Below are 24,456 nucleotides of genomic sequence, written 5' to 3'. Positions count from 1 at the left end.
GCGTCGAACAGAGAGGTAAACGCGGTCGAAGCGTTTGTCGAGAGGGCAGACGACAGCAGTCGTCTGGGGAGAGGTCGAGGTGCAACGCGTGGGAGGAGCCGCACGCGACTAGAGGGACCGCGGGTGTGGCACTCGGGGCGACACTAGCAGTCGGGGGGAAGAGGATTAGAGGCAGGCGGCCATGACGGTCAGGGCGGAGAGAGAGAGAGAGAGAGGGGGGGGGGGGGAGGGAGAAAAAAGAGTTGTCGAGCAGGCCGGGAACGAATTTGAAGGAGCCTGACGCGGACGCGCCTCGGTGGTGTGGACGGGGATGCTGGGACGGCGACGCTCAGACTTTTGGCAGTGGAGGCAGTGGAGGCAGTGGAGGCAGTGGAGGCAGGGCAGGGCAGGGCAGAAAAGGGCAGAAAAGGAACCTAAGGGCGGAAAGCAACAAAACGGGAAAGGAAGAATTTGGTCTCGACGCCGCATGCGAGTCTGCACTGGGCGGGCAATTGAATGATGACTACCTTCATGATCGGCTCGACGGGTGCCAGCCAGCCTCAGCATATGTATGTATGTATGTACATACGTGCGGTACAAGGGGGCGCGTCTTGAATTGATGCATTTGGTGCCTGATCCGGCCTCTGCCAGTGGGTGGACTCAAGCCGTGGACTCTTGGACATCGATACCGCCGCCACGCACAACGCGCAGTCCATGTCGACATTACTCGACCACTTCTACCGTAGGTACGTTTACGAGGCTGCCGGGCGCCTCGCTTCGGTTGCATCACTTGTTTTCAGGTTTGGTGTTTCCCGACAGGCCCTTGGGTGGAGCCCCGTGCAGCCACCAAGGAAGGCATTGTTCCAGAATCAACTGCGTCTCAGCACAAACACGCGCAATTGTTTTATTCTCCTCCATACATACATATGTATCCATGTCCATGTCCCAGCCTCATTGCCAAATGCCGTCATTGCTCCCGTCGCGACGCGTCGGCCAATGACACCATTTTCCACTGCCGGGCGGTCTCCATGGCGGTGAGCCGTCGTCCGTCGACGCGGTACGTGCACGGACCTGCTGCGGCCAGAATTTCTCCATGAATTTCATCTTGATCACCACGACAGCCACTCTACACCCCCCACCCCCCAGGAATCATGGCGCCCAAATCCTCCGCCGTGACAACGATCCCTCAGTCTGGATCGCCCTACCGCGTCGACCACTCCCAGGCTTTGCGCGCCGCCAAAGCCCTGACCGCGCACATCCGCTCTGCGCAAAAGACCAAGGCCATCGAGGCGCCCAAGAAGAGCCTTTTGGAAGATGCCGAGTCTGACGACGAGTCTTCGGTTGAGGAGCAGACTCCCGTCTGGCTCATCGTCACTACCAAGAAGCACATTGTCGACAAGAAGCGCCTGAAGCCCCACAGAATTGCTCTGCCGCATAGCATGACCCTGCCCGCGCAGAAACTATGCCTCATGTGAGAAGATTGCTTGCTACTTCGTGTCACGACCAAAAAGCTAACTTTTCCCCAGCACCGCCGACCCTCAGCGCGCCTACAAGAACCTGATCGAAGACGACGCGTTCCCCGCCGAACTCCGCGACCGCATTGGCCGTGTCATTGGCATTTCCAAGCTCAAGACCAAGTACAAGACGTTTGAGTCGCGCCGTCAATTATTTTCCGAGTACGACGGATTTCTGGCAGATGATCGCATCATCACAATGCTGTCCAGTGTTTTGGGCAAGGTCTTTTACAAGTCCACGGCGAAGAGGCCCGTCCCCGTCCACCTGATGGGCAATCAAAAGGTCCAAAAGGACGCCGAAGGCAAGAAGGTCAAAAAGTCCAAAGACGACAGTGGTTCGTCCATTGTTGGCGATGCCGATGTCGTTGCAAAGGATATTCAAAAGGCGCTGGATTCTGCACTAGTCCACCTCAGTCCTACCACGACGACGTCCATTCGCGTTGGCCACGCAAGCTGGGATCCCAGCAAAATCACCGAGAACGTCCAAGCCGTCGTTGATGCACTCACAACCCAGGAGAAGCTGGTGCCCAAGGGCTGGAAAAACATTCGCTCGATCCACATCAAGGGCCCCGAAACGACTGCGCTGCCAATCTGGCTTGCCGAGGAGCTCTGGGTGGACGAGGCGGATGTGCTGGACGAGAGGCCGAAGGGCGTCGACAAGTCGGAGAGACTGAAAATCAAGGGAAGCGAGCACAGCAAGAAGAGAAAGACGGACGACGACACCAAGGAGGCGGCACCGGCAGAGAAGCCGGCGAAGAAGGTCAAAAAGGAAAAGACGGACCTGAGCAAGGAGCTTGCGCTGCGCAAAGAGGCTCTCAAGAAGCAAAAGTCAGCAGCCAAAGCAGACGCGTGAAGCGTGTTAGCAAATATCCCGGACGTGTTGGCATAGGGCAAAAAAGTCAGGGCGGCGTTTGGCGTCACGTAGAATTATACAGGGATCAGGAATCAAAGCTGTTGTTGACCGGATGAAACAAGGCGGCGGCCAATTCTTTGACTTTTTGGTTTTTTTTTTTTTTTTTTTTTTTTTTTTTGGGGGGGGGGGGCAGAGAGACATGATTGACTGGCAGCCATAAGTCGGCAAAAGTCGGCGATGATACTGTCAGCCGTGGCACGACTCGAGCAGTAGCTAAGTTATCGTCTTGTCGTTTGCAATGGTGGTTGATAACGCAGCGTCGATGATTTGCAACTGAGCGCGAGGTAGCCGAGTGGTTGGTGCTCTGTTCCCCACCATTCGCCTCCAACACCAGCCAGGACTGGCGATGGCTCCAAGACGGGGATGGCTAGACTTCGCCCCGGGTGCCTTGCTGGTTCAGCGCAGGAGGGAATGCCGGCCGAGTTAAAACATAATATACTTAGTGCCCGCCCTCCGGCTACCACTGCTGCCGACGTCAGCAATCCTGTGAACCCCGTCTGCTACTCCTCTGACCGCCCATTCACGACAAGGTCGAGGAGAAACCAAAAAAAATCAACAAAAAAAAAAAAATTCCTCTGCCGTTCTACCCGTCAAGGGCTCACAGGCCGCCGCAGCATGCCATCGTCCATTTCGAGCGCCACGCCCTCGCCCAATTCGTCGTCACGGCCCGCGTCGATCCATTCCCGCACCGCTTCGACGTCACGCAGCGCCGCGCACCAACATGCCCCGTCAAACCCAACACGCCTGCGCGAGGCCCACTCTGCCTTTTCTCCTTCTCCCGAGGACATTATGAGTCCCGCGTCCTCCCACACCCGCGAGCCCTCGGGAGCACACGAACCGCGCGTCGAGGACACCGGCATCCGTCCCACCATGCCCGACCACGCCTCGGCCACCTCGATTCGCTCCTCGGCGCGCGCCGATCCGCCAGCTGACGACTCGACTGACGAGCCCAATGCCCGCACTCGCCTGCTCGCGAGCCAGGACAAGGACGACAAGACGGCCGGCTACGGCACCGACGGCAGAGAGGGCACCTTTTCCCGGCCGCCAGTCAAGAGAAGCTATGGCAGCTTTGGCTCGACCTTTTCTGGCTTCGTCGGCGGCCCGTATCCTGGTGCCAACGACGGTCCGGCGGGCGGCGGTGGTCCTGGTGGAGTCGGCGACGTGCTGGGAGACTCGGTGACGGACGGGCTGCTTGGTGGAGGACCGTTGAAGCGGCCGACGACGACGGCCTGGCTGGCGGAGCGCCACGGCATACAAAATAGACGGTCCATGTATGTCCCTAATTGCGGTCCCTCGTGACGGACGAGACGGCTAACAAATGCAGGTACCTGGCTTATTATATACCCATTTTCAATTGGCTGCGACAATACAAATGGCAATACCTTCGTGGGGACTTTGTTTCGGCCCTGACCATGGCTTCATTCTACATTCCAATGTCGTTATCCTACGCCTCGAACCTTGGCCACCTCCCTCCTGTAAATGGCCTGTACAGCTTTGTCTTTAACCCCTTCATATACGCCATTTTTGGCACTGCTCCTCTTATGGTTGTGGGCCCCGAGGCCCCCGGATCTCTCCTTACGGGCGAAGTGGTACGGGAAAATATCAGAAACGGACACACGGGCGACCACGCGGACCAGCGTAATGCCGAAATTGCTGGCATCACGACGTTCATCGCCGGTGCCGTCATCCTTCTCAGCGGTCTATTTAGACTTGGGTTTTTGGACAATGTCTTGAGCAGGCCCTTTTTGCGGGGCTTCATCAGCGCCATTGGTGTCGTCATTTTCGTAGACCAGCTGATTCCAGAGTTGGGGATTGCACGCCTCGCCGAGGGTCCAGGGGGCGTCGAGCACGGAAGCACGATTGACAAGCTCATCTTCATCATTGAACATTTGGGCAAGGCGCACAAGTTGACGTGCGCCGTATCTTTTAGCGCCTTTTTCTTCATCATGTTCTGCAGGTACGTTGTCCTAATTTTAGATTCATTTAGCTAACATGTGGCAGGGAGATGAAGAAGCGGTTGCAACACCGCTACTCGTGGGTCGTGTACATACCCGATCGCTTCATTGTCGTTGTCCTCTCGGCCATCATCACCTGGCAGCTGCGCCTGGACCAAAATGGTCTCGCCATCCTGGGCGACGTCAACACTAGCGGCGGCGCGCTATTCCGGATCCACCCCCCCTTCCGCCTTTCACACCTCAAGTACGCCTCGGACGCTTTTAGCACGGCCTTTACCATTGCGCTCCTTGGCTTTTTCGAGTCCTCTGTTGCTGCAAAAAGTTTACCTACGCCCAAAGACGGCATTGAAAATGTGCACGTCAGTGCCAACCGTGAACTTGTCGCGCTCGGCATCGCGAACGTGACAGGCGGTCTCTTCATGGCCCTGCCCGCTTTTGGCGGCTACGGACGCAGCAAAGTCAACGCCTCAACTGGCGGCAAGACGCCCATGAGCTCCATCCTGCTCTCCCTCCTCACCCTCATCTGCGTCCTCTTCCTCCTCCCCTACTTCTACTACCTCCCCAAGGGCGTCCTCTCAGCCATGGTCTCCGTCGTCGCCTGCTCGCTCGTCGAAGAAGCCCCCCACGACATACGCTTCTTTCTGCGAATCCGTGGACTTTCCGAACTCTCGCTCATGCTCGTCATCTTCCTCGTCACCATCTTCTGGGACCTGAAAAAGGGCATCGCCGTCGGTATCGGCCTGTCCCTCCTCCGCGTAATCCGACACTCGACGCGCCCACGCATCCAAATCCTGGGCCGCGTCCCGGGCACAACGGACCGCTTCGAAAACGCCGAGCTGGGCTTCGTCAACGGCGACCCAGACCATCCCGACGCGACGCCGCAAGCGCTCGAATTCATCGAGGGCGCCCTCATCGTCAAGATCCCCGAGCCCCTCACCTTCGCCAACACGGGCGACCTGCGCAACCGGCTCAAGCGCCTCGAACATCACGGCACCGGCGCCGCGCACCCGGCGCTGCCGCGCGTCCGCGACGATGCGCACAACGCAAACATCATCTTCGACGTCCACGGCGTCACGTCGCTCGACGGCGCGGGCGCGCAGGTCCTCGCCGAGATCGTGGCCGGCTACGTCGAGCGCGGCGTGCGCGTCTTTTTCTGCCGCGTGCGGCGCAACAACACGTCCTCTTCTACGACCACCAACAAGAATGGCACAGCCCATGACGACGTCTGGCGTCTCTTTGTCGACAGCGGCATCGTGGAGACGGTCGGCGGCGAGAGCCATTTCGTCGAGAGCGTGGGCGAGGCGATTCGCCTGACGGAGCGCGAGGGCACGACGACGGGGGCTGCGACGCCCGTGCCCGCGGCTGGTGCGGGGGTGCCGCTGAGTAGTGGCGTTCGGAGCCCGGTTGGGGCGCTGTCGAGGAGCTCGACGACGGGCGTGTTGGCGAGTGGGCGCGAGGTGTAGTGTGTGTAGTTTGTTTTGCCGCGGATGGGAATGCCGGGATTGATGTGTAGATGACGTCCGTGATGCTGCTGGAGGAGCAGCAGAAGTCTGACGTATGAATCAATGAATTCATGATGAATGATGGTCCTCCTGTCTATACTCTGTACTCAGAACCGACTTACCCACATATGCACACACCTAGATCCTTTCTTTAAAAACTACCTTGCCTTACCTGCCTACCTTCCTCTCTACGTACTACCAAACACACCTACCTTGCCCACCCACTCATCCATCCATCCCTCCATCCCTCCATCTAAAAACAAATCGTCTGCCTGCATTCAGTACCAAATCAACTACCTTAGCTACTAGCCAGTCGGCCTTTTCGCTTCAAAGCTGACACGATACCCGTGGACGGCAATAAGAAGCGGGGTTCGACAGACTCCAGCCTGCGAGGCAGACGGGCAGACAGGTAGGTAGACAGACACGTAAGTAGGTAGGTAGGTAGGCGGATGTCAGCAGTGGTGTGTACCTATCTAGTTTGGTGGGTCAGCGTTATTTTGCTGTGTTATTTTGCTGTGTTAGTGCTGCTGTGGTGGTAGTGGGTAACGGGTGGCATTAAACGTGTTTTTCATCATGATGAATATATATAGTACACAGAAAGAAAGAAGACCAGGTATCACTATCACATCACCTTCCCCCCCTCCCCTTCCCCTTCCCCAGCTACAAACCTCCCTCATTCCTCTCCCTAACCTCCCTAAAATGCTCACGCATTTCCTCCGCCAACCGTCCACTCGTCCCTTCGAGAATCGTCCCCACCAAACTGGCATTATTGAACAAAAACCGGGTGCGCTTGCGTGCCTCGGCGATGCCCTTGCTGCGCTTGACGAGATAGGCGTCGTACTCGGCGCGCAGACGCACGAGCGAGTGCGACACGGGTTCGTCGTCGGCCGCCTCGGCGCTGAGCGCCAGCACGCCGTGCAGGAAGTTGGCGAAGCGCTGCGTCAGCGCGACGGGCGCGGTGCTCTGGCCGTCGGCGGCGGATGCGGAGGAGGCGGAGGACGACGAGGCGGAGGCGAGGAGCGAGGAGCCGGCGGCGGGGCGGCCCGGGAGCGACGCCGTGAGCGCGGCGATGGACTTGCAGTGGGCGTCCATGACTTGCTGGAAGCGCGGCCACAGGAGCATGTTGGTGGCGTTGGTGTAGCTCTCGACGGCGGGGACTTTGCGGCGCTGCAGCTCGAAGGCGAAGTGCTGCGTCAGCCGCACGCAGAGCAGGATGCCGAGGGCGTCGAGTGAGTCGGCGATGAGGCTGCGCGTCAGCGTTTGCCCGAGGCTGAAGGTCGGCTCGAAGATTTGGCTGAAGATGCGGTTGATGGATCGGTAGGATTGCGCGGGGGAAAAGTAGGACGTGAGGAACGTGTATTCGAAGGATGCGTTGTCGATGAGGGCGAGGTTGAAGGTGTGGAAGGGCAGTTCGAGGTAGTGCGTTGCCTTGTCTTCTTCCAGGACGTGCAGTGTCAGCGCGTTGTGCGTCGATGTCTTGAGCAGGTCGAGTCGCCGCCCGATGGAAAATGTCTCGTGCGGCATGGCGGGCATTTTGCTGTTGCCCAGCATGGCGCCGCTGCGCTTGGGGCCCGCCTCATTGCCCATGGCGTCGTGCTGGTCGATGACGTGGACCTTCATTTTTTGCAGTGCTTCGTGGTACTTGGTAAAGTGGTGCAGGTAGTACCATCGCATGGTATTGATGTATGCCTGGCACAGCTCGTCGGCCAATTGCCTCTGGTGGCGCGCAAGAAAGGCATAGAGCTCCTTGTATTTGAGAAAGCCCTGTTGCTGGATTATCTGAGCGTTGATGCTGGGGGATCGAAGTGCTTTGATCTGCGCAACAATGTAGTCGCGGATGCGTTCGACAGCCTTGAACGTGTTAGCTCAACCGCCGCATTACTCCAGGGACCACAAACTTTGTTGGTCAGGTCGTCCAGCAGTGGTCTCAGGTCATCCAAAGCCTTGACGTTGGGTCCTCCCTTGGATTTTGCATTGACTGCTTTGGAACGCTTCTCGAGCTCTTGCAAGGCCTTGGGGAAGCCCTCGTCGACCGGTCCCTCTGCTATTTTCCGCACTACGGCTGGGGAGATGCTTATATCTTCGACTGCCGGACCAAGTAATTTTTCTACAATTCTGCGGTTCTCCAGTTTGGTGTTTATACTCGACGACCGCTCTTGCAATATCTGAATCTCGGCCGACACAGCCCCTAAATCGGACTGGAACCCCTGCAGGTACATTTCGACAGACTTGAGAACCTCGTCACAGGCCTTGTACCATTAGCTCAAGCCCAAGCGGTGGCCTGTGAGACGTACCGCAACAGATCGGTGGAGGTCCTCGAATTTATCCTTGGCCTTGCCATCTGCACCACGCATGAGCATCACGGACAGGACAGCGCGAGGCAAGAGAAACGTACATTCTTCAATGGATTCGGTGCTACGAGTATGTACATGAGACGGGCGCTTGGGATAGTCGACGTCTCCTTGCGCAAACGCCCGCAGGCTCAAGTCCCCAAATTCAATGTCTGCCACCACCTCCTCCGGCCTCTCTACTAGAGAATCGGGTTGGTCATCGGGCAGGGCGCGCTTGGGAGGACCTCCCAGGATATCTTCCAGCACCTTGGACGGATCCGGGACATCAGCGGGCGGCGAGCTGTTGATCTGGACCCTCAGGCCAGAGCCATTGGGAGCACGTGCAGCCAAGGGCAAGCTGGAGGATGACGAATTTGGAGAAAGCAGGGATAGCGACGAGGAGCGGGGGTTTAGGCCGGGGCGCTGCGGGCCGGGAGTGAGATACGGGCGTCTGTTCGGAGCGGGGGAGTAGGAGCGGGCGCCGACTGGAGTGGCCGAGGGCGAGTTTTGGGTGGAGTGAGCAGACAGGCGATCGAGCCACATCACGGGAGGGAGAGAGAGTGTGGTGTTGAGGGTTGATCGCAGTGCCCGTAGCTCTCCAGCTGTCGCCCTGGCTCGGCCCAATGAGCGGCCGGCAAAAGTGTTATTCCGCCCGGCGGTCTCTTTTCCCCTCGTTCTGCTCGAGTGCAAATCGCACAACCCAACTTTCTCCATCCTCACCCACCCGCTCCATCCACCACCACCACCTCTTTCCGCCCGCCTCTTGTGCTCCATCTCACCTCTGTCACACTACCCCGACTCTCTTACGACACAATGGCCGACGACGCCCAGGTACGTCCTCACCACGCCCAGCCCGTCCTGCCCCACCTTTTATCGATTGCTGCTCTGCTGGCTGGATGGCTGTCGCGCGAGGGCCCAGCGCAACAACAACAACAAGCCCACCCGCTAACCGCGCCTACAGCATGAGCACACCTTCGAGAGCGCCGACGCCGGTGCCTCTCTCACCTTCCCCATGCAGTGCTCTGCCCTGAGGAAGAACGGCTTCGTCGTCATCAAGAACCGTCCCTGCAAGATCGTCGAAATGTCCACCTCCAAGACCGGCAAGCACGGCCACGCCAAGGTCCACCTCGTCGCCATCGACATCTTCACCGGCAAGAAGCTCGAAGAACTCTGCCCCTCGACCCACAACATGGACGTCCCCAACGTCCGCCGCTCCGAGTACCAGCTCGTAAGTCTGAGAGAGCCCAAGGCGCCAACGGCCAAAACTAACCACGTTCCAAACAGCTCGATGTCACTGACGACGGTTTCCTTTCTCTCATGTCCGACGACGGCTCCACCAAGGACGACGTCAAGGTCCCCGAGAACGAGGTTGGCGACAAGATCAACAAGCTCTTCACCGAGGAGGGCAAGGACACTAGTAAGTCGAGGAAAACGGCAATCACGCGAACCTCTACTGACCAGCCCTCCAGACGTCGTCATCCTCACCTCCATGGGCGAGGAGGCCGCCATTGATGCCAAGGAGGCTCCCAAGGGCGCCTAAGTGTTTGACCTGTGACATGTTGGAAAGAGAGGCATGGGAGCCGCAGGCATGGCAAACAACTTCAACTGCAACTGCAGCCCTCGAAAAGCGGGCTGCAGCTGTCTGGTAGCTTGCTTCAAAGACGAGCTGTCTTTTTTCTTTATGACTCTTGTTCGGCACTTGACCAAGGGTCGGATTCTGGGATTGGTACATTGCGTGGAAAACATGGAGCGGAAAGACGCTGCGATATCAAGATATACCGCTTCCAAAATCATTACGATGTGACGGACAAATACATCTCTTGTACTTTTTGCCTCTAGTGAGCCGCCTGTTGTTGTCGTGTCGTTGGAGCCTGAAAATGACTAGCGAAAACTTTTGCCACGGGCCACTTGCCACGACGCACCAAACAACTCAACAGCAATGTAATCGCCGGACATGTCGAGCAGCACGTTCAAGGCCGACCGCTGTGGAGTCGAGAATTGCCGGTCGAGGAAATATGTCACCGGCGAGGACGGGTACGCCTACTGCGAAAACGGCCACCAGCATGCCGTCGGTCCCCCGCATTCCCAGCGCAGCGCAGCAGCGCCCAACACAAGCGAGCGAGCGAGCTGACCTCACCAGGGCTTTGGCACGCAACGCGCCGACGACGACGACGACTTCAACACCCAAGGCCGCGTGACGCGGCGCAAGGTTGAAAAGGAAGATCACGGCTCGAGGCGTGCGTGAGGCCCAACTCTACCAACCCCTCGTTTCTCCGCCCTTGCAGCCCTACCCGCCGCCAGCCAGCTGACAAGCGCGTGTGTGCAGAGCTGTCGGGCCGCGAGGCTCTCGAGCTTTACTTGCACTGCTACCAGTTGATTTTATGGAAGCAGTCCTATTGGCTGGTCAACACGAAAGGGCTGCCTGCCGAACTCGAGGTGCCTATTCACCACCCATTCCGTGTATGCAGATGTATATAAACAAAGCGACTAACATGATCGCCCGCAGCACGTCGTCCGCGACCTATGGGCACTGCGTCTGCAATCGCTCAAGCAAAAAGTCGAGGTAGCGTCAGACACGGAATCGCAAGTCTTCAGCTCGCAGTCCGAGGGCGAGACGACGGATACTAACAATGCCGGCGACGAGCGCCTCGTGCGCCGCGGCCGGCGGCCGGACAGCTCGCCCAAGCTCATCGACACGCTGGCCCTCGTCTATCTGGCCATGCTGCTGCTGCGCGTGCCCGTCAGTCTCGGCGACGTTTTTGCCTGGGCCTCAAGCGGCGAGTTGATCTACTATCGCGCCCGCGCGCAGGTGCCTCCCGAGATGCGCGACCGCTTGCACGCGACTCACCTTCGTGCGCTGGAGCCCGCGTCGCTCCTCTCGCCCACGGCGCTGCAGACGGCCGTTCTGGACCTGGCTATTGCGTATGCGCGCGAGTACGGCATGGGCCTGCCGCCGCTCAACTACCCCCTCGTGCTCTTCCGGTACCTCAAGGACCTGACGCTGCCGCTCGAGGTGTACGCGGCCGTGCTGAACCTGGCGAAGCTGGTCGGTTGCGACTTTTGCTTCCCTGACTTTGATGCCAGGCGGCGGTTGCGGCTGTCCGACCTGCCCGAGGCCCAAGTCGCATCGCTGACCGTCGTAGCAGTTAAGCTGCTGTTTCCCTGGGATGCAGTCGAGCGCCATCCATACTCAGCATCCGACCTGGGCGCCATGAAGCTGGACTGGGACGCGTGGACCAAGGCATCATCAGACCTCGACGGCTTGCGCACAGCTCCCGGTCGCTTGAAATTCGAAAAGGCCATCCAAGTCGCCGAGCGCGACGTCATGCGCATGGAAGGACAAGAGTTAGACGACTATCTAAATTGGTACGAAGGCATGTTCGTCGACCCGGACATGGAAAATCTGCCGCGCGTCGACGAGTTTCGACGATCGCTGTTCAAGATGTTTCCCACGGGTCAGCCGGCGGGCATGGGACGAGAGCCGCCGCCGTCTGGTCCTGACGAGAAAAGCATGGCAGATGCGCAAGACGAGGGCATCCGCGCCGTGCAGGGCGCCATGAAGCCCTGCGACGCCGTGCCAGCGGCTGCTGAAGATGCGGACAGAGTTTGGAGACCAGGCAGCTTGTACAAGAGATACCGGCAGGCGGATGAACTGGAGGGGACGGCGAGGATATTTTATGAGGCTGTCGCTAAGCAGGCGGGAATGTCTTTGATTAGCCTGGTTAAGGCTGTTTTTGTTGTCGAAAGGAAATTGGAGAGATGGGTTGTGGGGGAGAGGAAACGAGAGGCTGCTGATGCGGTGGATGATGATTGATGAAGGCTATGTATGCAGCTGGATGCAATGGACATATGCGTTGGCCAAGACGTACTGTTGCAGCAATGCGATGAATGCTCTCCAACAGTCATGGCGTGGACAGATGTGTTGTAAATGTTTCTTTGTCAGAGCAAGATGTAGACTTTGCTAGAAACTGTCGAAGGTGAGACTCAGAAATCAAAATAATTGTGCAGTGGCAGTAGTGCTGGCTGTAGTGGTTGCGGTGGTGGTGGTGGTCGTCTCCTCGTTCCGCGCCAGGCTCGCTTAATTGCCCGCACCGAAACTGCCGAAAATCCTCCACCAACAAAGGTTTTGACTTGCTGTCCGACGACACTTCTGTCCGCATCACCAGGTCACTAACGGAACAGCAAAGAGTGAGTCTTCACACCACACCCCAAGCCAAGTTTTGAAGCCTTTGCTGACGTTGCTTCGTGATGCAGTGCAAATGTGAGTTTTCCAGCCAGCGCCCGGCGATCGCCACGGCACCGTTCGCAACGCATCGCGACCCCAACTGACAGTCGCCGCTCAGCTTCGTCAAGACCCTGACGGGCAAGACCATCACTCTCGAGGTTGAGTCCTCGGACACCATCGACAATGTCAAGTCCAAGATCCAGGACAAGGAGGGCATTCCCCCGGACCAGCAGCGCCTGATCTTCGCCGGCAAGCAGCTCGAGGACGGCCGCACCCTCTCCGACTACAACATCCAGAAGGTACGCGACCGACGGCGACGGATTGCGCACAGCCCTTTTCGCTCGACCGTGCCAGAGGAAAAAGTTTTGGTGTGCCAAGTGTGGACGGATCGCTAACGGATTCACACTATAGGAGTCCACCCTCCACCTGGTCCTCCGCCTCCGTGGTGGTATCATTGAGCCTTCGCTCAAGGCCCTCGCCTCCAAGTACAACTGCGACAAGATGATCTGCCGCAAGTGCTACGTACGTCTCTTCCTCGACCGCGCCGAACCCCGACATGCAACCCAACCCCAGAAACAACCATGACTAACAAACAACGTTGTACAGGCCCGCCTTCCCCCGCGTGCCACCAACTGCCGCAAGAAGAAGTGCGGTCACACCAACCAGCTCCGCCCCAAGAAGAAGCTCAAATAAACGGATCGCATCATTGTCGTGGCGGCGGCGACGGGCTTGTGGGTCTTCTTACGGCGCTCGATGGCTTAGGTTTTGCTTTAAGAGAGATGTCACATAAATCCCGGGAAATGGAAAGTTTCACGAAGGCAAATACCCAGAAGACGACGCCCTTTCACTCCGCAAAACCAAACCAGACCAGACCAGACCAGACCTGCCGTTGCTAGAGGCCAATGTGCGAGGCTGAAGGACGTCCGCTTCTACTGCTTGTGTGTGATCCGACAGCAACGGGCCTTGGTGCGCGCCAGAGACTGGAGTGAGTGGCTTTTGAGAAGTACGTAGGAAATGGATTCGAGTGTCATGCCGTCCGTTGCATGTCGATTGCGTCAACCTGGAATAGTGACATCTTCAGACAATAGCTTCACAACCGGCCCATTACCTCTCCAACACGACACTCCACGCCACTAACATTTCGGTCGCTTTGGACATTAATTGCAGCTGCCGGACTCGCATCACACACTTGAACGGAGACGTTTACTTCTATGCAGCAATCAACGACGCAGCGAGTGGCACACGCGACCCTTGATCCCCATCGAATCTTATCGTCTATCCTGGAGAAGTACCTAGCGCCGCAAATGCCTAAATTAACCACCACCCATTCGTCGACAGCACGTGTTCTATAACCGCCGATTTGGTTTCGCCATCCAACAAGAAATGCCCGACTGCGCCGTTGATAATGATGGCCGTGAGCCTGATACAGGACATTGTAAACCAGAGCAGTGTATCGATGCTCATCTTCTATTCATGATTCTCATCTTGTTTGTCCAAGTGGAATATGACTGGAAAGACATTTTAATCCCCCTCGCTGCGCCCACGACCGACGCACGCACTCAAACAAATAGAACAAGCAGGAAGCAGAGCCAGGCAGAAACTGGCATTGCCCCTCCTCTCTCCCTCTGCCAAACCAGCATCCACATCCATCCATCCACCCCTCCATCATCCGGCATACTCATTCTAGCATCCCATCCCACGCGCAGCTGACACAACCTCGCTCGCCAAACCTCCTCTCGGCCGACCTTCCCCGCACCCGACCTCAGCCCCTCCTTCCAAACACGGCAACTCTAGCGCCGCGCAGAGAAAAACCGACCGACGTCAGTCCAGTCCAGTCCATTGCGGGCCGCACGGGAAAGCTTCCATCCATCGCCCCGCATTGGTGGGAAGGCGAAGCGGATACGGAGAACAGAATTGCTGGTTGGCTGGTTGGCTGGTTGGCTGGATGGGGCAAGCTGGAGCGGAGGCACGCACGCACGTGGGAAGTAAAGACCGGAGTAGGAGGCGGAGGGAGGGAGGGTTTCTGTGGAGAATGAATGGAGTAAGTGAGTAAGTGAGTGAGTAAGTGAGTAAGGGTGTCGTCTTTTTTTATATCTTGCGTATCAGCCGGTGGGATGGGGGCCTGCTGCTTGTCTTCTTCTTCTTCTTTTCCTTTCTGAATTGACTTGTACCTACAGACATACATACACGAGGATACGATTCAAGCCATCCCTCCTCCGTCTCCATCCTCCATCTCCTGCATACCTTATTGTCCACGCTCCCTGCACCACACCACACCAACCACCATCATGGCAACCAGCGCACCGCAGACGCTGCTCGACTACTGGCGCAGCACGGCCACGTCCATCGACTGCGACACGCTCGACGTCAGCGTCGCCGCCGACTTGGGACCCTTCGTCGACTGCACGAGCAACCAAGCCATTGCGGCGCTGGAGCTGGAGCGGCACGAGCACCGCGAGCTGGTGCTCAAGGCGGCGCAATTGGCGAGGGAATTGAAGGACAAGGGCGAGTGGGAGGATGTCCCGGTGAACAAGTTGGGTGGGGAGATTGCGGTGAGCTGCATCCACCCTGCTTTCCTGTCCACATATCTATATTCTGGACTCGGACCTGGTAATGGTATATTGAACTAACGGCAAAACGTAAAACAGACGGTCCTCCTCGCGCACACCATCCTCCCGCACCTGACGCACCGCGTGCACCTACAAACCGACCCCACGGCCGCCCTCTCCACCCCGGCCACCATAACCTCCGCCCTGCGCCTGGTCTCCCTCTTCCACCTCCTCTCCCCCACGCAACCGCCGTCCCCCTCCCTCGCCATCGACCGCCTATGTCTCAAGATCCCCGCAACCCACGCCGGCCTCCTGGCAGCCCGGCATCTGCACGGCGCCCCTCACAACCTAACCACCCTCGCGACGACGCTGTTCGCCATCCCGCAAGCCGCGCTCGCCGCCCAGGTCGGCTGCGCGTACATCGCGCCCTACGTTAATAGTCTGCAGTTGCATTTCGAACCGGGGTTCAAGGGGAGCGAGCGGGCGGCAAGGGAGCGCGGCGTCGCTATGCAAGAGGTAAGGCGCGCGCTTGCTTATTACGACGCCATTGGGTCGCGCGGGAAGCCGGCAGTGCTGCCGGCCAGTCTGGGCAGTGTGGACGAGTGTACGCGGTTGGTGCGGATGGGGGTGGAGCATTTGACGGTCGCGCCCGGGCTGTTGAGGGAGGCGGCGACGACGCCGTTTCAGGCGGGTGGGGTGGAGGCGGATGGGGATGGGGATGCGGTGAAGGAGACCTGGGAGAAGCCGTTGGATTACTTGAATGATAAGCAGGGGTTCGAGCGTGATTTCGCTGCTGTCAATGGTGGGCGCGAGAAGGAGAAGTTGGACCATTCGATTCGGGTCTTTGTTGAGTTTCAGGATCGGTTGGAGGCGAGGGTTCAGAAGGCGTTGGAGGAGATTCAGTGAGTAAGTGAAGAAGTAGATGAGAGTTGGGAGGTGGACAGGGAGAGGCAGCAGAAGTGACAGAGTTTGAGAATTCACTGTCATTGGAAATCTACTTTGCTGAGAGACTAAACTCGACTCGATTCCAGCTTTGCTCCCTGTTCCAGCCTTCACAAGAAAGGCAATATCTTCGTCCTCCTTTCCATCTTCTCCTTTGATTGCCCAAAATCTTGCATCAGCGAGAGCGTCGTGTCATTCCTTGCACCGAGCTGCCTTGGTTTGATAAGTACATGTAAGCAAATATTTCGCAGTCCGTCCTCCTGAGCAGTTTCGCTGACCGCATGTTTCCCTAGAGCACTAAATTCGCAGTAACTCCGCCAGCACTCTGTGATTCTCCCTTTCTGTTGTTGAAGATGAAGTGTGAAACACATTGTCGTAATTCCGCATCGTCTCGACAAGGCCATATGAGCAAGTGACTCAAAGCTCAACGTATGTGCAACTTCCTGTCTGCGGCTTTTTCTAGGGCATTTCCTTCGCAGCAGCTCCATCAGCACCTCGCGGTCCCTCATTTTCTTTTCACAGCAACTCCAGAAAGACATCTTGAAATTCTTCCCTCCGTGATGGCTTTAGCGACGCTCCTCCAACCGATCCTCCTTTCTCATTCTAAACCGAGATCAGTCGGTCCCGCGCGGAGCATCGATGTGAGCGGGCTCGAGATCTTGGTCGCTCAAATCCACATCTTTGAGGCTGTCGTTATCACCATCATCACTCTGAGCGTAGTCAGGCAGCTCGTGCTCCCCACCGGAGTGTATCCAACCCGAATGACTCGGAACGCGGTATACAATTCCAATTCCAGAACCGCAAACTCTCTCGCAAAGACTTTCGCTGACCCGCAATGGCGATGGGTGCTTAGCGGGTGTCAACAATGATTTGCCGGATTCATCATTGTCACAGCGAACAATGTACTGACGCTCGGGTGTTCTTTTCAGCACAATGTCCCCCTGTGCATCAGCAGAGGGAAAAGAAAGAATACGGTGTCGCTTGTGCACGGTGATATTGGACATTATCAAGGTGTAAACTCCTTTCAGAGCATGCGATCGGACCAGGGCAGCAAAGACAACAAGACATTTAGGATCCGAAGGGTAACGGCGATTAAGCTCTGCCTTTATTTCCATCGAGAAGCGTTTCAGACCTTGGAGAAATAGCAGGATGCCGAATTCCGTGAGGCTACGGTTTCGCAGCTTTCGCTTCTCCGCATGCCTTCCGACGCGAACATCTGATGGCCAGCCTATGAGAACGACAGAAACGTGTTCCAGAGCCGGCAAGCCTTCCTGGACAATTGATATGAACCGAGTCAGGTCTTTGGTTTTTTTCGCCCTTTTCATACTGAAAAAGGCTCTCCCCAAGTGCACCCCTGCGGTTGCCAATTTTGATCTTGATTTTCCTGATCCAACCCATAGCGCAGGCGGGTCGGTCATTCAAAAATGCAATGGCTGATCCGATAGAGTATACTTGCCGTTAGATACAAGGCTCTTCTTTGAAATAGAAGATGTTCTTCGAGTGGAAAACAGGTTCGCTCTCATCATGGATTTGTCGACAAGTTTGGAGGATGCTGACTGCCGGCTGGTCAACGTCAACGCGACCGTAGCTACCGTAATCGAAATGAAGTCTAGTGTGGGTCTGGAAAGTGGTGTGTTTAAGATCTTTCCTACCCAGTATGCTGTTTGGATTATCTAAATCATTGCTATATTTAAGAAGCTTGATATGTTAAATCTGTAGGACATTAACAACCAGTGCGAACTCATAGGTTTCATCGCGTAATTCTCGTGGGAGTTTAAGAAATGGAAAGCATCCTTTAGCAGGAGTAGAGTGTCTTCACTACCTTCCTCTTTTCTCTACCTTTCTGGCCAGACGACGTTACCTACGTAGAGAATCAAGCATAATAGTAGTGAGGTTGGAGGGAACGGGCGTCTAAGTGTAGTGGATAGGATGAGAGTTGGTGGTAGGGAGGATTAGAGTCGGAGAGAGAAATAAGGAAGAAGGAAGTAAAAGAGTGAGCTGGCAGACACATCATGAAGGTAGTCACGTCCTCACGCATGCCAAGCTAAATCAGGCAATCACCTTATAGGGCACCACGCGCCCTCATTCTCTCTCCAGAACCTTGTTGGCAAAACTGCGTTCAAGCGTCTTCTCATTATTGCTGTTCGGCTGATGAGATTTGGTTTCTCAAGCCGAGTATATTTGCTCCAGAACGCAATCAGTCAAATTCTGGGATATTTTATCCTCTCGTAACCCAAAGACTCTAGTTGTGCTGATGCTTCGGGAGGCCAGCAAAAAGTACCAGTGACATTACGAAGACCTTGTTGAGACTTCCCAAGGCTCCAGATTTTCCCACTGTCTATCACTACATGAGCAGTCTTTTTCGTCAACTCCTCCAACTGCTTTGCGGAAACGAAGACCAAAACAATTTCAACCACCTGCTCGCTGCCTACGTCCAACCAGTGAGCTCAAACCCCCTCATAGCCCTCGTCATCGTCATCGTCGTCGTCCTCCTCCTCCTGCTCATCCTCATCCTCGTCATCCTCATCTTCTTCGTCATTGTCGGCTTCCACATAGTTAACTGTCTCGTTGGAGATCGACCAGGAGCTTGCCGATGTGACTTGAGCCACTCTATCCACTGGTCAGTGATGTCCACGAATGCTCCACAGATCAGAAGCTCTCAAAGGAGCACCGGAGCAACTTACGTCTTGCAGGTTGTCAAAAGCTCTTGAACTTTTAGAAGACTGAAAATGTCCGGCTCACTGCTCACATCAACCTCATTGAGGCTGTCGTTTTCGCCGTCATCGTCATCTTTGTAGTCGTTTGGTATGAAGGACAGTGGTAAAAATGGAGGCTCGCCATAAGGGAAAGTCACTCTGAGGGTTTGTTTTCTAAACTCGTCATAGGTTGGTGGAGTCGGAAACGGGTATAGCAGGCCACGAATTGTCAAAAATGACAGAAGGATGCTTTCTTGGTGGCTGCCCCTGAAAGGTGGTGATAGACGTTCCGCAGGCGTCAGGTAGGACTGGCCAGTGTCGTCGTCGCCGTTACAGCGCGCGACAAGGAGGCGCTCCTTGCTTCGTTGGAACACCACTCTCCTCTTCCTATCTTGACCATGCCATGGACGAAAACACGTAACAAAGTGCCGATTGTGTACGACAATGTTTGCAGTATTGAAGCTTTCATTGCCCTTTGAGGACGCAGGATCTGACTATCGCTGCAAAAGAGACAAGATTGTGGGCCCCAAAAGTGGTATCTTCTGTAGTGGCCCACATCTCAAGGGAAAAGCGCTTAACGCTACGCGTGGAAAGGAGAAATTTGGTTTCCCATAAGCATTGCCCATTTTGCATATTCTCAGGCCAGCCTCTATGAATGATAGACAGATGATTTAATGATATTTCTCGGTCCATGATTGACCAGAAGTTCATTGTTTCTTCTCGAGAAGCAAAGTCTCGCCAAAGTCCAGAGTTGTAGAGGCCGAGCACGATCTTGATCTTCTTGATTCGATCCTTCACATCGGGACTCAGCCGTTTCAAAAAGACCACAGCACCGGGTAGGGCAGAGGTGTAAATGTCGTTGTTGGGGACGACGACTTGGCACTCGTGGCGACATTGGTTAAAGAAAAACATATTTCTAGAATAAAGAACAGGCGCCGCTTCTTCATACAGCTGTCGAAAAGCTCGAAAAAGCGCAACAGCAGGGCTACTCGAGCGTTCTTTACAAACAAGCTCGCCATCACATTTACGCAGCACCTCCTCCACCGCTGGGAGGCTGAAGTGACAGCCTTTGCTCTTGTTTGAACCAATGCCGTTTTGATAGCAAGCCTTGTCGCAACGGTCGCCTTGGATGCGAATGACGCCGTAGACAAACAAAAACTCGTAAAGTTTATTTCGCAGCTCTGCGGGAAGCTCCAGGAGAGGACAACGGTCTTTGGGGGGAATAGAGGGATCAGGCATCGTGGTATTGTGTTGAAAAGAAGACTCCGAATCCTGAAGATGAATTCCCCCAGTCTTTCGGGTCTTTCTGCTACTCCTGGTTTGCTTCATCGTCCTACGTACAAGGTGCAAGATATTCGAATCAATCTTGGGAGTAGGAAATTGATAAGTGAAGAGAGAGCGGTATCCGCCGCAGAACGTGGCGCCGAAGTCGATATTTGTAGTCTGCGACGTTTCCTTTGGGCTTGAAGTGATTGTTCTGGAAGCAGGTAGTCAATCACCGCAGAAATGCACCAATCACCCTCGCCAAAAAGAGTCTGTCTTGTCTCACTTGGAATCGAACAGCATCGCCGAAAACCCGAAAAACTTCAAGAAGAATCCATCGAAGATGCAGAGAGTCCCAAAGCCAGCAACCAGTCGTGTTTGTCCGTAGCCTCATGGAAGCAAAAGCTCTCGATTATTTCCCAGATCCAACAAGCATACCTCCAGTTGCGCTCCTTCCGCACTTGCGGTATGCCACCTGCGTCCGCCATTGCGGCCCTTGGCTGCAGACATGTTTTGGTGCGCCACATCAGCAAAAGACCAATTCCAGCGGTCCTTTGCCCGAAGGAAAGGAGACATCTTCTAGGGCGTTGTCGTCCGCCATCCTAACCACGCTCAGGGAGTGATTTTAAGTGGACCGACACCCCAACCAATCTGCCTCATGCATGAGCTCAGTCAAAATCGTCAGAGGGGCAATGATTTTATTCACATCGCAGGAGGAAGTTGTGTGGCATAAGGGAACTCTGCTGCTTAGCCGTTTTGACATTTTGAACTTTGAACCAGTCTTTACGTTCACTGTGGTTTTCTGGAGGCACGGTCAAGGAAGCCAGACGCCTTCCTTAATCTTCACACGGTACAGTCATTTACCAAAGATCGTATTACACAACAAAGATTTATATTCGTGCGATCAAACGACCACACTAAACCGCCTGACCACTCGCGACGCATAGCAGCGCCGCCATCACGGCCAAGACAGACAAGAAGAGATTGTAGAATGTAAAACACACGTATCGAGCCGCTCTCTTTTCATCAGCTAGCGGGCTACCTTACCGAGGAAGCCCGTCTGTCTGGAATTGACCCAAACCACAACGTCCACCGACCCACGCTCAATCTTTCCCCTCACGCCGAAATCACGAAACCCGCCCGCCCAGGAGGTATTGGCAGACGGTGAGAGAACCACCATACCCCACCATATCCCGCGTTTTGATGGAGATGGACACCTGAAGCACAACCGAAACGAGGAGGCCGGGAAAAAGCAAAAAGGAGAGCCAAGCATGGAAGCACGCAAGCAAGCGAAAGACGCAGCAACAGCGCGACGGAGGCTCCCTTCAAGGAGCGCTGGGTATTAAATGGAAAGTCCCCTTACAAGCCAAGAGAAAAAAGATCAGTATTTTTCGTAGTAGCTTCATCATCGAATGTCGTCAAGGAGAAACATCCCCGCAGCCGTTCGTGCACGTATTGGAAGGAATGAATGAGCGCTTAGAAGGCCAATCCGACGACGCTCGTGCGTTGCTGCTGTAGCTCCTCGGGCTCGTAGCCGTAGCCGTAGCCGTACGCATAGCCATAGTCGGACTCCGTGGGCGACACGGGTGGGTGGCTCTTGAGCGGGTCGAACGTACTGTACGCAGCGGGCGGTTCGGAGCGCGGGACTTCTTCGATGTAGTCGTCCTCGTCGTCTGGGCTCACGGCGACGCCAATAAAGGCGCCATCGTCAACCGCATGTGATGGAGGAGCGGCGGGCGTGTATTTTGCGGCGGCCGTGGAGTGGACAACGGGCGCGCGTGCGGCGTCGGGTCTGTTGCGGATGGCGGGTTTGCGGCGAGCACTTTGGTCCGAACGATTGCTATTGCTGCGGCTGCTCGAGTATTTGCTGGCGTTGTCAATGACGACGCTGGCCGTCAGGCTGCGCGCGTGGCTGCCACGAAGCGCCGTGTCAACACCAAGACGGCGAACGGGAACGTGGATGCTGCGTGGGGAGCCAGAGCTGTCGGACCCGGCGGTCGTGTGGTCGGTGTCGGGCGTCATTGAGCGTCTCGATGTTGCGTCCGAGTCGCTCTCGGTTACGGTGACAAAGGTAGACGTGTCGGACAATGATGATCCAAAGGAAGTAGCTGTGTAGCGCGAGGTGTTGGGCCCAAACACTGTTCTGGCGGTTGATGACGTCATTTTGGCGGCATCCTCGCACTTGAAGAACGGAGAGCCGCGCGGAAGGTTGGATGTGATGAGAGGTTCTGTTGGACTGGGGGTCGCGGTCGAGTCTGCCGTGCCCTTTGCGTTGCGGCGGAGAAGCCCGGCTAGGCGAGAACGCGTTGATTTGTTCGAAGTTACCGCTGCTCCGGGCGGCTGAGGGAAAGATACTAAAATGTCATGGCGAGCCTTTTCGTCCGCGTTTGCGACAATGGCCTCGTACTCCATGTCAAGATCGATGTCGGGCACGGGAAGTTCTGACTCTGAGGACATGTGCTTGGTCGCGTACGGGGTGGAGAAGGCGGAACCAATGTCGGAGAGAGTTTCTGATCGCACATGGGTCATCTTGAGATGAGGCGCGATGGCAGGAATGTGGCCCTGGGATGGAGACAGTGGCCCATTCTTTTGAGCGCGAGCCTCGACAACGATGTTGTTGAGTTCGTCGATGGCCTGCTCGATACTTGGGCGCGATCCTTGACGCGATTGGAATTTGCGGAAGACGCGGCCGTTGCTACCATCAGGACGCGTCCGTGGAACTGCCATGGGGCCTGAGGTATCCACTGGCGACTCGGCGCGGGAAGAAAGTCCAGTGTAACCCATGTCAACCATAGTCAGGCAATTCGTATCCGGCAAGCTACTCGTGCGCCTTAGGTTTCGGCGTGGGAGTGGGTAGTCCATTTCTTCTTCATCTCCTCCAACGTACTCCATGGCGTCTACGAAGGCATCGACGCTTTGAAACCGCGCAGGCTTTCGGCGGACGAGAGACTGGGAGCCGTCTGCTTCATCATCCTGGTCAACGTAGCCAAAGGTCCTGTCCGGGCGTGGCAAATCAGGCATAAAATACCAGCTTTCCTTGGTGAAGTCTGGAAGTGGCGACAGGCGAAAGTCTGGCTGGTAAATGGACAATTCGAGCGGACGGAAGGAAGGATTGCGCCGTCGTGTCGTCGCTTGTTCAGCTGTATTTGAGGTGCCGTCAACATGGCGAAATTCGGTAGGATTGGAGATAGGCGGTCGTGATTTGGCCGATTTGGACGATCGTGTGGACCATTGTCGCTTTACTATGCTACCAGTAAAAGACTCGGCGTCCCAGTACTTGGTCTCGACATTTTTTCGTCCCACCCAATGTCTCAACGAGTCTCGTGTGGTTGGGCGGTCTGTGTACATTGAAGAGGTCTTGGACATGGCCTGCTGACGCAACTGTCGGTGCGACCGTGGCTGCTCAGAGACAACGCTGCGAGTCTTGTAGTTTCCTGGAACAGGTCAGCGTCGCAATCAAGTCAGCAATCAAACTGATCTTACCGTCATTTTCCCGGTTTTCTTCGCCATGATCCACCCAGTATCCGGGTGCGCAGCAACACAGAGGGGTAGAGTCCAGCCATCCAGTAGCTTGGTTCGCCTCGACGGAGTGATAGGCTCCCATTGCCAATTATTGAGAGGGCATCACAGAAAAGGAGCGACGAGAAAGGAAGGAGTGGTGGTGATACAAAAGCAATGGAGAAACGGTCAAAGATAGTGGTCAACGCTAAGGAAGGAGGGTGACGGTGAAGGAGAGATAGAGGAAGAATATCGACCAGCCCGATACGGCAGATGGTAAGAGAAGCGGACGCAAACTAGGTTTCTGAGAGTAAGGTGTATGACCGGGACATCGTGGCTTTTTCAAAACTCGAGGTGCGCCAACTCGATATGCGAAACAGCGCGGCAGGCTGATGTCGACTCCTGGAGCCACCAGCCGCGGGGGGCCAGCCGCCGGTCGGTCAGCCCATTGGGAGGCGCCGGGCTCACAAGCAGAGAGTCTGCATGTTGGCGCGGAGGCAGATACGTGGCTGCGGTGGATGGGCTGTGGGCAGTACATTTTTCGTCGAGGTGTTGTTGTCAACGTAGGCTGGCGGCTCTTCATTGGTCGGCGTTGGCGCCTGAGGCACCTCACCCACCCCAGGCTGCGTGCAGTTTCGTCAACTTGTTCTATCAGAAACCACATACTCTCTCTCCTCTGCTGCTCGGGAAGGCCCGTCGTCTGGACACGGTACCCCTTTACCATATCATTTCACCGTCCTGATTGCCAAATCCTCTCGGCCGTCAGGAACAGGAAGGTTGCCGTCCCTTTTCGCCATCTGCCTTCATCAATTCCGTCTCATCGGTAGGACATCAGCTCATATACTGCCTGGATTCGAGACCCCTTGTGCAGAAATCACCATCCTTGGCCTCTCTGTGCATCCTGGTTTCTCCACCCACGAGCAAAAAATAGTTACGACCCACACTCAGTCCATGTTGGGTGATCAGGCCCCCGTCTCTGCTGGCCAAGCGCCGGGCAGCTATTCAAAGAGAACAGCGACAGAGGCAAACTCAAAGGCTTCTTGACGTCTGATCGCGTATCTTCGTCTGCCGCCGTCGCAGTCTGGCACCA

The 24,456-nt window shown here is 56.0% G+C and overlaps 8 protein-coding genes across 8 annotated transcripts; 5 read left to right on the top strand and 3 right to left on the bottom strand.

Moving 5' to 3' along the window:
• Positions 1-1,033: 1,033 nt before the first annotated feature.
• On the top strand, positions 1,034-2,537 carry IWZ02DRAFT_404683 (ribosomal protein L1p/L10e family-domain-containing protein). Its single transcript, XM_066765657.1, has 2 exons — positions 1,034-1,450; positions 1,506-2,537. Exons 1-2 carry the CDS (start codon positions 1,131-1,133, stop codon positions 2,344-2,346), a joined length of 1,161 nt encoding a protein of 386 aa, XP_066621078.1. The 5' UTR covers positions 1,034-1,130; the 3' UTR covers positions 2,347-2,537.
• Positions 2,538-3,021: 484 nt separating this feature from the next.
• IWZ02DRAFT_380618 (sulfate transporter family-domain-containing protein) lies at positions 3,022-5,824 on the top strand (the record flags this gene model as incomplete). The annotated part of the gene is made up of 3 exons (XM_066765116.1): positions 3,022-3,677; positions 3,731-4,363; positions 4,408-5,824. The coding sequence occupies 3 exons, from the start codon at positions 3,022-3,024 to the stop codon at positions 5,822-5,824; spliced, it is 2,706 nt and encodes a 901-aa protein (XP_066621077.1).
• Positions 5,825-6,428: 604 nt separating this feature from the next.
• On the bottom strand, positions 6,429-8,743 carry IWZ02DRAFT_455619 (Sac2 family protein). The gene is made up of 4 exons (XM_066767802.1): positions 8,259-8,743; positions 8,158-8,204; positions 7,762-8,112; positions 6,429-7,714 (listed from the first exon to the last, which is right to left on the bottom strand). Exons 1-4 carry the CDS (start codon positions 8,734-8,736, stop codon positions 6,524-6,526), a joined length of 2,067 nt encoding a protein of 688 aa, XP_066621076.1. The 5' UTR covers positions 8,737-8,743; the 3' UTR covers positions 6,429-6,523.
• Positions 8,744-9,006: 263 nt separating this feature from the next.
• Positions 9,007-9,956, top strand: IWZ02DRAFT_522036 (translation protein SH3-like domain-containing protein; the record flags this gene model as incomplete). The annotated part of the gene is made up of 4 exons (XM_066770814.1): positions 9,007-9,024; positions 9,155-9,421; positions 9,478-9,610; positions 9,663-9,956. 4 exons carry the CDS (start codon positions 9,007-9,009, stop codon positions 9,731-9,733), a joined length of 489 nt encoding a protein of 162 aa, XP_066621075.1. The 3' UTR covers positions 9,734-9,956.
• Positions 9,957-10,147: 191 nt separating this feature from the next.
• On the top strand, positions 10,148-13,111 carry IWZ02DRAFT_491864 (ubiquitin family-domain-containing protein; the record flags this gene model as incomplete). The annotated part of the gene is made up of 7 exons (XM_066769791.1): positions 10,148-10,261; positions 10,334-10,430; positions 10,520-10,629; positions 10,700-11,817; positions 12,537-12,717; positions 12,830-12,940; positions 13,025-13,111. The coding sequence occupies 7 exons, from the start codon at positions 10,148-10,150 to the stop codon at positions 13,109-13,111; spliced, it is 1,818 nt and encodes a 605-aa protein (XP_066621074.1).
• Positions 13,112-14,285: 1,174 nt separating this feature from the next.
• IWZ02DRAFT_455606 (transaldolase) lies at positions 14,286-16,003 on the top strand. The gene is made up of 2 exons (XM_066767801.1): positions 14,286-14,970; positions 15,067-16,003. Exons 1-2 carry the CDS (start codon positions 14,707-14,709, stop codon positions 15,871-15,873), a joined length of 1,071 nt encoding a protein of 356 aa, XP_066621073.1. The 5' UTR covers positions 14,286-14,706; the 3' UTR covers positions 15,874-16,003.
• A 2,353-nt stretch (positions 16,004-18,356) lies between these two features.
• On the bottom strand, positions 18,357-20,356 carry IWZ02DRAFT_434441 (uncharacterized protein; the record flags this gene model as incomplete). Its single annotated transcript, XM_066766364.1, has 4 exons — positions 18,357-18,519; positions 18,594-19,078; positions 19,101-20,082; positions 20,307-20,356. The coding sequence occupies 4 exons, from the start codon at positions 20,354-20,356 to the stop codon at positions 18,357-18,359; spliced, it is 1,680 nt and encodes a 559-aa protein (XP_066621072.1).
• An 886-nt stretch (positions 20,357-21,242) lies between these two features.
• Positions 21,243-23,578, bottom strand: IWZ02DRAFT_309052 (uncharacterized protein). The gene is made up of 2 exons (XM_066764033.1): positions 23,352-23,578; positions 21,243-23,302 (listed from the first exon to the last, which is right to left on the bottom strand). Exons 1-2 carry the CDS (start codon positions 23,470-23,472, stop codon positions 21,345-21,347), a joined length of 2,079 nt encoding a protein of 692 aa, XP_066621071.1. The 5' UTR covers positions 23,473-23,578; the 3' UTR covers positions 21,243-21,344.
• Positions 23,579-24,456: the final 878 nt, after the last annotated feature.

This window comes from Phyllosticta citriasiana (genome assembly GCF_038021145.1).
Source record: "Phyllosticta citriasiana strain CBS 120426 chromosome Unknown IWZ02scaffold_9, whole genome shotgun sequence".
NCBI lineage: Eukaryota > Fungi > Ascomycota > Dothideomycetes > Botryosphaeriales > Phyllostictaceae > Phyllosticta > Phyllosticta citriasiana.
Note: the sequence above shows the minus strand (reverse complement) of the source record. Positions and strands in the feature narration are given on the sequence as shown.